At 35.3% G+C, this 13,073-nt stretch overlaps 1 protein-coding gene across 2 annotated transcripts in view; it reads left to right on the top strand.

The window, feature by feature from the left end:
* LOC136040906 (uncharacterized) overlaps window positions 1–13,073 on the top strand; it is a 67,826-nt gene that overhangs the window by 43,744 nt on the left and 11,009 nt on the right. For both annotated transcript variants that reach the window (XM_065725322.1, XM_065725323.1), the window contains one exon: window positions 9,774–10,326. In XM_065725322.1, the coding sequence (XP_065581394.1) occupies window positions 9,774–10,326 (553 nt within the window). The remainder of the gene's footprint in view (window positions 1–9,773; window positions 10,327–13,073) is intronic.

Here is a 13,073-nt window from a genome sequence, read left to right as displayed (position 1 = left end):
TTCCGCCAAAGAAGTAATCCAAAGAAATGTAAAGAGCTAAATTATACCTAAGAGAGTGAAAATAAAGTCAAGTAGTAATTCAACTATAAAACGAACATAAATAACTATGAGTAAATATGTAAAATTAAAAACCAACAGAAACTAACCACCCATAGGGACAGGGCTTACGAACCCTTTGCCTTGTAAAGATGAGAGCATCATTTGTACTTTTTGCACTTGACTGAAAACAAAATACACTTTTCACCATTTTCTGTTTTACGGCGTTAATAAATACAAAATTGCTGAGACTTTCGGAAAAGAATATCAATATATATATATAATCAATATATATATATATATATATTGAACAGTCAAGCTACATTTCATCAGTTCTTTTCAGTAGCCTTGGTTAATATGATTACTTTTTTTTTGTGTGTCATCACAAATGAAAACTCACAGCTCGAAAAAAATAATGGGTTTCAGCAAAGCCCAAAGGATTTTTCTGATGTGTACAAGACAAAGCAGGTGTAAACCATGCTCCAATGTGCAGTATTTTTTGTTCGTTCCAAGTTTAACTTACTAATGATTTTAAATTTGATGTCATTTCGATAAAACAAAGGATAAAAGTTCTGTACTCAAAATATGAAATTGGAACTTTTCAAATAGCATTGCAGTGCTTGGCTCTCTTTTGAACATCAAAATTGTTGTTAGGGCTGTTGAAAATTTTGGCCGTCTGACATACGACTTGTCATAGTCAGTACTATGACTAGTTTTTAGTCTGTTTTTATTCGGTTTCGTACTCGAATGCTGCAAAATATAGTTTATTCGAATCAAAAACATTAAAGGGCAAATTCGCTATTTTACTACCAAGTTAAATGTATTTAGAACCCTGGTTCATTTTGTTCATCATAAGTAAAAAAAAAGACGGAAGACCATATAGTAATCGATCATGTCAAGAAAAGTAAGATAAATTCTCTGTGTCCAAAATTTAGACTTTAATAAATTAGTTGGACACGTCTCATTGGAAATTGGATTGCTTTTCGGTTCTTTCACCGCCCTGTCATACTTGCCGCTACAGATAAAGAAAACTGGAATAAAAGTATTACAGAAGTATGCGGCTCAGTGAGAAAAAGGAACTTTGAATTTCGGACAGGTGATCAATATTGATCGAATGTTTTTTATCTCCTTTTCTTTTTAAATAGATAAATTGCTGCTTATTCCAAAAACGCTTGTGTGCAATTATGTCGAGCCACCTGCAAATATTTTGCAGTATTTCACTTTTGGTAAAGAAGTAAGTGTATCCTAAGCTAGCTCTTCTTTAAGAAAAAGGAATAACATCAGCTAAACTCAGTCTCAGTGGTACATAGAAGAGATTTGAAAAAGACGATCAGGCTTCCTTCAGAAAGGAATTAAAATGGTGTTGGGTAAACTGCAAAATCTCTTTTGTCGCAGATTTAGCCCTCTTTCTCCCTATATGTAGGATAATTTCTGTTCCTTTAAATTTTAATGCCACACTTCACTTACTTTCGGAAAAAAACATCTTTTTTTATTTAATCTGAATTGGCACAATATAAGTTTTGTAGTCTATATAATGGGAAGTTTTTCAAAATGCGGCTAAACTCTGAGTTTGACAAACCAATTCTTTCTTGTTAAATAACTTTTCGGACTAAAGGAAATTTATTGCAGACTTTGTCGAAACTAATTCCTGTGTTTCTGTTGCTGCCAGAGGCCATTTCCAGAACCGAATTCTGCGTTCGCTATTAGTGAGAACTCTAAAGCATTTACCTTGATATCAAATATGAACATTTAAAGCCACCTGAGAATCCCTAACCCTCAATTTCACACGTAGGGACATATTGTATCTCTGTTGATTTCTTATTGTCCATCGATTACGTAGGAAATTGTCCTAGGACCCTGAATGCTAACCTAGAAATATTGGTTACATACAGTAAATTACAGTCAATCTATATATATAAAAATAAGTTGTCTGTCTGTGTGTCTGTCTGTCAGGTGACGTCATGTTTCTGTGTCGACTGACGTCATGAAGTTAGTTGTCGTCATTTTTGCTATGACGGTGACGTCATTAAAGATATTTAATCATGAAGTTAGTTGTCGTCATTTTTGCTATGACGGTGACGTCATTAAAGATATTTAAGACATATATGTTCACGTAGAAATCTATTAATGTTTAAGTTTAAAATGACTGATGAACTTACAATGGCAAAAGCCGATGAAGATGCTCAAAGAGTCTATGCCAAAAAACTTGCTGCTGATAGAGAAAGTCAGAAAAGAAAGCGTGCCGAGGAATCAAAAGAACAGCAAGGAAACAGGCTTGAGGCTGATAGAGAAAGAAAGAACAGAAAGCGTGCCGAGGAATCAAAAGAACAGCAAGGAAACAGGCTTGAGGCTGATAGAGAAAGAAAGAACAGAAAGCGTGCCGAGGAACTACCAGAGCAACGCGAAAGCAGACTTGCTGCTAAAAGAGAAAGTGAAAAAAGAAGGCGTGCCGAGGAATCACAAGAACAGCAAGAAATCAGGCTTGCTGCTGATAGAGAAAGTAAGAAAAGAAAGCGTGCCGAGGAATCACAAGAACAGCAAGAAATCAGGCTTGCTGCTGATAGAGAAAGTAAGAAAAGAAAGCGTTCCGAGGAATCAGAGCAACCTGAAAGTTATCGCCTGGCATTCAGGTACAGCCCAGTCGATGATTATAGCTTGAGTAGATGTGTTCAAATCGGGACAATGTCTAAAATTTGTCCCTATTGCAAGGCCTTGAAATTCAATGGTGAAACAATTGGAATGTGTTGCGCCTCAGGAAAAGTTAAACTTCCTCTATTAGCTGCACCACAAGAGCCATTGAAGACTTTCCTTACTGGAACTACGTCAGAATCTAAGCGTTTTTTGTCAAAAATCAGAAAATACAACTCTTGTTTCCAAATGACGTCGTTTGGAGCCCAAATCGAAAATCCAGATCAATTTATGTCTACTTTTAAAGTAAAAGGGCAAATTTATCATAGAGCAGGGACCCTTCTACCATTCTCAGGTGAGAAATCATAAATTTTTACAATTGTACTTCATCAGTGATAGAAATTCTGAATTGAATGCACGTTGCGAAATTTCTCCCAACGTTGAAAGGACAATCGTTTCCCAATTGCAACATCTTTTCCACGAAAATAATAATTTAGTTCGTCTGTTCAAAACAGCCATCGATTTGATGCCTACTGATACGCATAAAATTGTTATTTCCGCTGACAAAACGCCTCCTGGCCAACATGTGCGTAGATACAATGCTCCAACTATCGACGAAGTGGCAATCGTTATGGTCGGTGATCAGTTTTTACCTCGAGATATTATTCTTCATAAGCGAAACGCTCAGTTGTTAAGAATAGCTGAAACTCATCGATGCTACGATGCCCTACAATAACCTATCATTTTTTGGGATGGAGCCGACGGCTATCACTTTAATATGAAATTGATGAATCCAGCCACTAACAAAGAAATGTAGTGCAATGCATTATTATTCCTATAGACTAATGATTCGGCAGGATGAAGAAAATTATATTTTAAAATGCCGTGAATTGTTTCACCAATTTGTCGTTGATATGAATGCTAAAATTGAATCAGAACGTTTGCTATATATCCGCCTGAATCAGACCAAGCTCCGCTCTGAACAATACATTCATTTCCGAGATGCAGTTATAAATGACGGTAATACCACAAATGTTGGAAGATTAACAAATTTACCTTCGTCATATGCTGGCAGTCCCCGTCATATGCATGAATATGCTCAAGATGCTATTGCGTATGTTCGTCTCTATGGTCGTCCAGATTTATTTATTACATTTACATGTAATCAATCTTGGGACGAGATACTGCAGCTTTTACTTCAAGGACAATCGGCGGTTCATAGGCATGACATTACGGCCCGTGTCTTCTGGCAAAAGTTGAAATCACTGATAAACTACATAGTAAAACTTGAAGTGTTTGGGTCAGTGCGATGCTGGATGTACTCAGTGGAATGGCAAAAACAAGGTTTGCCACACGCACATATACTAATCTGGCTACATAAAAAAATTACTTCGAACGAAATTGATGATGTGATTTCCGCTGAAATACCTGATAAAAATGTCGATAAGGGGTTACATGATATTATTGTAAAAAATATGATACATGGACCTTGCGGTGCACTGAACAAAAATTCACCATGCATGGCCAAAGGAAGGTGCACAAAGCAATATCCTCGACTTTTAGTATCAAACACAATTACTGGCAATGATGGTTACCCACAATATAGAAGAAGATCTACTGAAGATGGCGGTAAAACAGCAATAATAAAGAAGCGTAACGGTACCACCATCGAAGTAGATAACCAGTGGGTTGTTCCATATTCCCCATTATTATCAAAAACATTTAATGCACACATAAACGTTGAATACTGTAATACCGTAAAGGCAATCAAATACATATGTAAATACGTCAACAAAGGCAGTGACATGGTAGTTTTTGGCTTGCAGCCCGAAATCAAAGATTTCGACGAAATTGTACAATATCAGGCTGGAAGATACTTAAGCAGTAATAAATTCTTTTCAGTTTGGCGAATTCTTTCATTTCCGATACATGAACGTAGTCCAGCTGTTGTTCACTTAGCGGTACATATACAGAATGGTCAACGTGTTTATTTCACGGAAACCAACGTGCAACAAAGAGCCCTGAATCCACCGGATACAACATTAACAGCTTTTTTTTCGCTTTGCAAAAATGATTCTTTTGCAAAAAAACTGCTGTATACTGAAGTGCCTTCGTATTACACGTGGAATACTAAAAATAAAGTATTTGAACGTCGAAAACAGGGTAAGTCAGTCGACGGCCAACCTACCATCTTCAAAGATACCACGATAGGAAGACTCTACACCGTTCACCCCACTCAACATGAATGCTTCTTTCTACGCTTGCTTTTGGTGAATGTACCCGGTCCGACATCCTTTGAGTATTTGAGAACTGTAAACGGTACTATACATGACACTTACCGTAGTGCATGCCAAGCTCTGAATTTATTGGAGAATGACCAACACTGGGATAACTGCATCAATGACGCGTGCGAAACGTCAACCCCAAGTCAAATTCGTGCATTGTTTGGCATCATTTTAACAACTTGCTCTCCATCAGCTCCTACAGAGTTATGGGAAAAATATAAGTCAAAAATATCCGAAGATATACTCCATCGAAAACAGTTAGAGACGTCAGATATGACTTTTGATTTTACATCAGAAATTTATAACTACACTTTAGTTATTATAGAAGATTTGTGCGTACGTATGGCAGACAAACCTCTTCAGGATTTGGGAATGCCTTCACCTAACCGTATCGCTGCTGTTTCGACATGTGTAGAATTGGATCGTGAACAAAGTTACAGTACGAGTGATCTATTGTCGTATGTACAAAATAACATTTCCAAGTTAACGTCGGAACAAAAAGACATTTATGATACGATAATGCATTGTGTCGATAACAACGTTGGAGAAATTTTCTTTTTGGATGCGCCAGGAGGTACTGGTAAAACGTTTGTGATAAAACTGATTCTGGCATCAATTTGATCAAAAAATGATATAGCGTTGTCCAGAATAGCCGCAACATTGCTGCCTGGTGGAAGAACTGCTCATTCCGCTTTGAAATTGCTTCTGAATTTGCATTCTACAGAAACTCCCACGTGCAATATTTCCAAATCATCTGGGATGGGTAAAGTATTGCAGCAATGCAAACTTATTATTTGGGATGAGTGCACAATGGCACACAAAAAATCGCTCGAGGCTCTGGATCAATGCTTGAAAGATTTGACAGGGAAGTCGAAACCCTTTGGCAGCACATTAATATGCTTGCCGGAGATTTCAGGCAAACATTACCTATAATACCTAGATCAACTCCTGCAGACAAAATGAATGCTTGCCTGAAAAATTCTAATTTATGGGCACACGTAAAAATATTAAAATTAACTACAAATATGCGTGTCCGATTGCAAAACGATGACTCTGGTCAAACATTTTCAGATCAATTGCTGGCAATTGGAAACGGAAAGCTCCCAGTAGACTCAATTTCAGGACGTATACAACTACCTGCTGATTTCTGTAATTTAGTGACGTCCAAAAATGAATTGATTGAAAATGTATTTCCGAATATTCTAAACAATTATAAAAATAATAAATGGCTAAGTGAAAGAGCGATTCTCGCACCCAAAAATATAGACGTCCACAAAATCAACAATATTGTTTTGACCAAGATTCGAGACCAGGCAGTCCTTTACAAGTCAGTCGACACAGTTTTGGAACCAAATGAAGCGGTTAATTATCCATCTGAATTTTTAAATTCCATAGATCTTTCAGGGTTTCCACTACACGTGCTACAACTAAAAATAGGCGTACCAATAATACTTTTAAGAAATATCAACCCACCAAAGCTTTGCAATGGCACGCGACTTGCCGTAAAAAAAAAACAATGGAAAACCTAATAGAGGCCACAATCTTGACAGGGCCTTTTGAGGGTGAGGCTGTTCTTATTCCTCGCATTCCCATGATTCCAACGGATCTGCCTTTTCAATTTAAAAGGTTGCAATTCCCAATTCGATTAGCATTTGCAATCACCATTAACAAAGCTCAAGGTCAATCATTAGAAAAATGTGGTATAGATCTTAATACTGATTGTTTTTCCCGTGGACAATTGTACGTTGCATGTTCGAGGGTCGGTAAACCTGACAAAAAAGACCGAAGCACCCCACCAACTAGGTGTTGGGGTGGCGCGAAGTGCCACCCCAACAGCTAGTAACAAACAAATTTGTAATTTGAAATCCAGTTATATTTAGCTATGTAGTGCAGAATGCATTTAACCTACAATATCAATGATACAGAATGTTGGCTCTGTGGAAATCTGTCCTACTATTACTTGAATTTCTCACCCCACCCCTTCGACAATGACAGTTTTTACCACAATATTCTCTACATCGACTACTCCCGACTCAAAATTTTTCATAAAGACTGCTCCTTCGACTACTACTCTGGTCAAGACTTCTCATAAGACAGCTTTTTTTTAATAGAAATTATGATAATAAAACAAAATTATTTTACATAGATCTTAAAATTGAAACCTAAAATGAGCAGAAATTAGGTTATAAAATATTTCAAACCTAAACGGACAGAATTCAACATGAATGATGAAGTCAAAATTAAAACGAACAGAAAGCACCCCAAATAGTTAAGATATTATGTCTCCCCCCTCACCTCAAATATTAAAAAAGCTAGAAGTAGTACGTGTGTTCAAAATAAATGAAAGCTTCCTGCTTATTCACATTTATTTTCTTTTTTGAGAAGTTATTGTAAAAATATTTTTAGAAGTTTTCTTAAAAACTACAGGGACTGTAGTTTTTCTCATTTCTGAGAAAAACTCAAAAATTTAAGTATCGCCCCTTTCCCGGGCGGAACGTAAACAGCTATTTCACTAAAATGTTGATCAATATTAAGTCTCAGTATTCTTGTCTTGTCTAGTCTTGATCACTGGATGACAAAATATCTAAACTAAGGGTCGTATCAGCAAAAATATATTATAAAAAAGGCCATAGTAAATACAATAAGAACTAATCCTCCAAGCTTCGACAAGCATGGTCACAGTAACTCGAAAGGGGTTAAGTAACGTTAATTATCTTAATAACAGTGTCGTCAATTCATGAAGATTAGCAGAGGGATATTTTTCAATTTTTGCAATGGAAATATCATAAAGGCATTTTTCAATGAAAATATTACGTAATTTAATTTCCCCGGGGTTCGATCCCCGCCATAACAAGGTTAGGTGACAAGAATTTTAGTATCAAGGGTTACCATGCTTGAACATCCTCCTCCTCCTCTCCCCTCCTAAATTTTATTTTATCAAAGGTTACCATTCTTGAGCCTCCTCCTCCTCCTCTCCCCTCCTGAATTTTGTCTGAATAAAGGCTGGCCGACAATAACTAAATTCCCATTTTAGTACTACTAGCAACTTACTGCAGCATCAAGCTGCGTGAGGCTAGCACAGCTATGAGCGCACCTCATCCACCCTGGTCAATTCAATGCTTCACTCTTTACATTTACAGGAAGTTACTTTCCGTTAGATTTTTCTTTATGACCTTTTCCTACCTCTGTTGGGGACGACCTGCTTTTCATTGGCCCAAGATGGATTGCCAGAAGCGGCAGAGCCATGTTCTGGCGGATTGCCAGAACATGGCCTAGCCATCTTAGCCTTTATGTCATTATGTCCCTAGAGGGTGAGATCGAACCACATGTGTTATTTTTGCGCGAAAAAATTTACCATCTTCAGTCAAAGCATACCTTTAAGGAACTTGGTCGGTTGTCTTTGTTATAATATCGCTTATCCTCTGACCACAGACACAGTCTTGTGTCATTGCTCTTCATTTTATTTTTAACTCGCTCAGATTCTAGGTGTCGCATGTCTTCTAATCACATTTGTCTTTCTTCTTAATTTTGGCTTTTGATTACTTCAAACAATTTAGCAATGTCCTTTGTTTTAGCGGCCCTTATTGGTCTTGTCTCATTTGACGGTCCAGGTTGATTTTCACTCATAGTGAATTTAATTTGTTTGGGCTGTTCGCTTGGTCTTTTCAGGTTTGATAGTTCAAGTGATACCAAAGAATCATCATTTGTAATAAATGCAAATTTTCGTTTTTGGTTCTTCCTTAATGCATTATATAGCTGGTGACGTTCAAACCTCTAAGCCTAAATTTATTCAGCATAAATGTTTTTACAGCTTACGTAAATCTTTAGCTATTCTCAACTGAACTAGAAAAAAAAATTTAACTTTTATGTATATGATTTTTTTTTTCAACTGGCATGATTATTGAAGCAAGTCCAATTATTAACACTGATTGTCTATTTAGCTTCAAACTTATGGTTTTCTTTTTTAGGGTTTTTGAATTGTTGTAATTCCTTGTTAAAATATAGACAAATATTTGTGCAATTACTAGTTTTTTGCTTTATAAATAGTTTAATGTCTTTTCAAACTGATTCCTTTCAAAAATATTTGATTATTCCAAGCTCTAACAACCATTTCTACTAAACTTTAAACTTTTAGTTTTCTTTTTTTTAGGTTTTTGAATTGTTGTAATTCTTTTTCAAAATATATACACTTGCGGTAAGCAGTTTTTTTTTTAAATCAATTTAATTTAAACTTTCTTCTGCATAAAAATCTTCAATTTTTCCACATAAATGTGACAAGTTTGGCAATGTCATTGCAATACCGATGTATATCGGTATTTATTGTTGTTTTTTTTTCATTTTTAGTTTAATCTTTGCAAAAGCTTTTTATATTATCTAAAATAAAATATTGGCTCCTTTTTTTGTTTTAGTTTCTCTGAGTCTTGAATTCTGAAAATTTAATAAACACAGTTTCCTTTATGGAATTTGTAATTATGAATTTGTATCAAATATAGTTTTTTTTTAATTAATCAGGGACACAACTACAATTCTCGGCTAATTCCTAATACAGAAACTTATGTCAACGTCAAAGTTACAAATGAGAAATAATTTACTGATAAGGCATGTCTCATTTTTAAATTTTCCATCCAAAAGGAATGAGAAAACATCCGGGATATGGTACTTTTCAGCAAAACAACTGTTGTTTTTTTTTGTGCAACCTAATGGTCTTAAATAAAATTATAACTGGTAAAGGAACAATTGTCTTAATTTTGGTTTTATTTTCTTTTCCCTTGTTTTATCTACTTTGGCCTTATTTTGTTATGATGCAATTTTGCAACTTTTCAGGTGCAAAATGGAAAAGCTTGGCACCTCAAGATCGCCGTCCTTTTGTAGAAGAAGCTGAACATTTAAGAATTACACATTTGCAGAAGTACCCAAACTATAAATACAGACCTAGACGAAAAAAGCCCTCTGCTAAACGAGGCATTGCTGTAACCGTTCAGCAACAGCAGAAAAGGAAAAAAACAGAAGAGAAAGCGCAAAAGCAAGCACAAACGGATGATGACTTCAATTATGGTGGTAATGGCACCTATAAAGAAACTAGTAATAACACCTTTAATTACAATCAAAACATAAACAGCCAGCAGAATTTTTTTGTGAACTTTCATATTTACCAAGGGCCTAAAACTGAGGCCAATACACCGGAAACAACACCAAATTGCAGTCCTGAACCTGGACATGGAGGGTATCAAGCATCTTCGGCAGTTCCAATGAAAGGAGCTGATATTGTGTGCGAAAGAACGTCTGAAAGAGAAGATGAAGATTTGAACTCTCTTCCTACACCGCAAATATCCCCCAAGACCGAACCCATTGAACATTCTGAAATGGACCAAAACAGGTAACAATTTTCGGTCAAATTGTTCACTCTAATTATAGCTAGTGAAGATCTATTGTCAATTAGAATCACAAGTCGAGAAGAATTACTTCTCAATCTTATTTCAAATACGTAAAATTCATTTATTTTAAGATTACATATAATAAGTTTTAAGCCAAAGAAGATGTATGGAATTTTAAAACAAAAAACAGGAAAAAAACAAAAGTGGGATTTTTCCTTAAAGCGGATATTACGAACTGCTTTTGTTCAGCTGTGCTCGAGATGAGTCATAGATGAGTTGTTGTTGTTGTTTTGTCCTTTCTTGTTATGGGTTAATCATATTCAACCGACGGTGGTAGGATTTCAGAAAAAGCTCTTTGGACTGACATTTTGAGTTCTCGTATCCATTTTAAGAAAAAAAATATCAAACTTGAGAAAGTGTCGAATTTAGCTATTTTGTTTAAAATAACGTCAGTTTGGGGGTTCAAATAGTATCAAAAGGCTTTCCATCGATATTTCTTAGTTTGTCCATTGGTTTAGAACTGTTAAAAAGCTAATTTTAGAGCCTCTCAGTTTAATAGGCCATACTGCACGATTTATGCAAATTTTGTAGGTACCCTAGGGCTATGTCTAAGAATTAGTGGGAGAGGGGTTTGGGATCCAAAAAGCATCTGAACATAATGAAGCGAAAATTCAGCTATTGTATTATTTAGTTCAGAAAGCAACAGAAACTTCACTGTTGCCGAAAGACATTATTGTATTCATTTACTCCATGTCGCATCTTCCGTGATAAATTACTACTAGTCGTTGGGCATGGTCTAGTAACATGGTCTTCAAATACGGTTATTGAAGAGGCCTTCACTTCTGAAAGACTAGCAATTGAGTCCTTTGGTCGCCAATGGGTCCATATTCTCAAATTGGTTTCTTTTCTTCTTTTATTTACTGCATTATACGTAGAATTTTCTATTTAGATTTTGGCATTCAAAGTTTTTTAGAGTTCGTCTAGTGAGCTTTAATGGATAAAATCTACATAGAATAATACAAAATAGTGAAAATATGAAAATAAACTACTGTCGCTTGAATTTTGTGTGATTTTGCGAACATGCTTTCGTCATTTCCATTTCAAAGATTTTGTGTTTAGTTTTCATTTGTAAAGTTTTTTAGATATACTAGTTTAACTTTTAGTTAAAGTTGAAATTCAATATGTCAATGGATTCGTCGCAAACGACCAAATATAATTGACTTACAATTTCAAAGAGTTAAATTTGGAAACGACCTAGTAGCTGGTATAGCAAAACGATTACTCGCCTAAAACATACAAAAAAGTGACAGGTACGGAACACGCCTGTAAGACATTTATCAGATGATTTAACTGATCCTTTTTGTGATTTTCTTCAATATTCGGTTACCGTTAAGACGCTTTATGGTGAGTAAAGCCACCTACGACGATTCTATATTTTATGCCCTCCTCCACATTTTCAGATTCTGTCGAAAAGCCGGAAAAAAACGTCTAATAGCGGTCGTTAACTATTATTCAAATTTTCATAACCATGACTGTGCAGTGGTCGGCAGTCATTTCAACAGTTTATTGTTTCAAAGCCAAATTCAGCTTAAAGTGGTTTTTGCCAAATGGGTTAAACTTCTCATATTTAGTTAATTGCTCTTTTTCTAATTACATTTGGTGTTGCTCATAATAAATTTGTTCTTTATGTAGTCATCGCTTTGTAAGCGTGTACTTAAAGCACCGTAGGGTTCTAAGACTACTTCAAATAGTAAAATTGCACTAGTATCTAATTTGTTTTCTGCAGTATGTTAAAACACTAGAGTCTAAAATTTTACTTTATTTTATTCCAAAATAACACAAAATATATAAATATTTAATATTTACATTATCACTCTGTAATTCTAGCATTTCAAAACAGTCAAAATAATCACTTGTTCATGTGTGGGTTGAGAGATTTATATTCACAGTCAAAAGAGCAGTCCAAATGAGATAAACTGATAACTTTCTTAAATTTAAGCATAGCTCATAGAAAATAATAGCTTCCCCTCCCCTGCCCTTCAAAATCTATCACCAGTCTGAATTTTGTTGTTGAAAGATGTTCTTTGTATTCATAATAGACTGTTTTAAGATTGGGAGGGAGGTAGTCAAAATTTGTTTAAACACAGTGTAGTAAGATTCCGTCTAACAATTGTTTTTTTTTTTGGTGTTTTTCCTGTTGGAATATAAATTTTTCTTGGCTAGGTTCTTCCACTGAAAGCTTAGTACCACGATTTCTGTTAAACGATTTCACTTAGAAGACAGTAGCTATGAAACTTTACTGATCTAGCTTCAGCATCCTGCGCATAGCATTTACTCTGTTCGTTTCAGAATTTGAATTAGCTTAATTTTATTTGCATGTTACTATTTTAGCAGGTAAACGTTAAACTTTTTTTTATATGAAAGTAGTTTAAAAATAATTTTAGATAATTTTAAATGATTTTTAAATAAATATGTTATTCTGATCAGTTCTAGAAAACCCTATTTCGATTAATTTGATTAGATAGGACGAACAAGAAAAATTTATTCCACATACCATGCAATGGGTCTATGAAGAACGTTAGAAATTAGTCTATGATGAACGTAAGAAATTATTTGAAAAATCGAAGGGTTAGAACCAATACTACGCGCTTGTCTGATGAGATGCATGCAAAAATTCCAATTAGCCTAAATTACGCTTAAGCCTTGCTTGTTAAACAGACACATATGCAGGACTCTTTCAGGGGTGGGG

This window comes from Artemia franciscana, chromosome 21 (genome assembly GCF_032884065.1).
Source record: "Artemia franciscana chromosome 21, ASM3288406v1, whole genome shotgun sequence".
Taxonomy (NCBI): domain Eukaryota; kingdom Metazoa; phylum Arthropoda; class Branchiopoda; order Anostraca; family Artemiidae; genus Artemia; species Artemia franciscana.
This window is presented reverse-complemented; position numbering and strand designations above follow the sequence as displayed.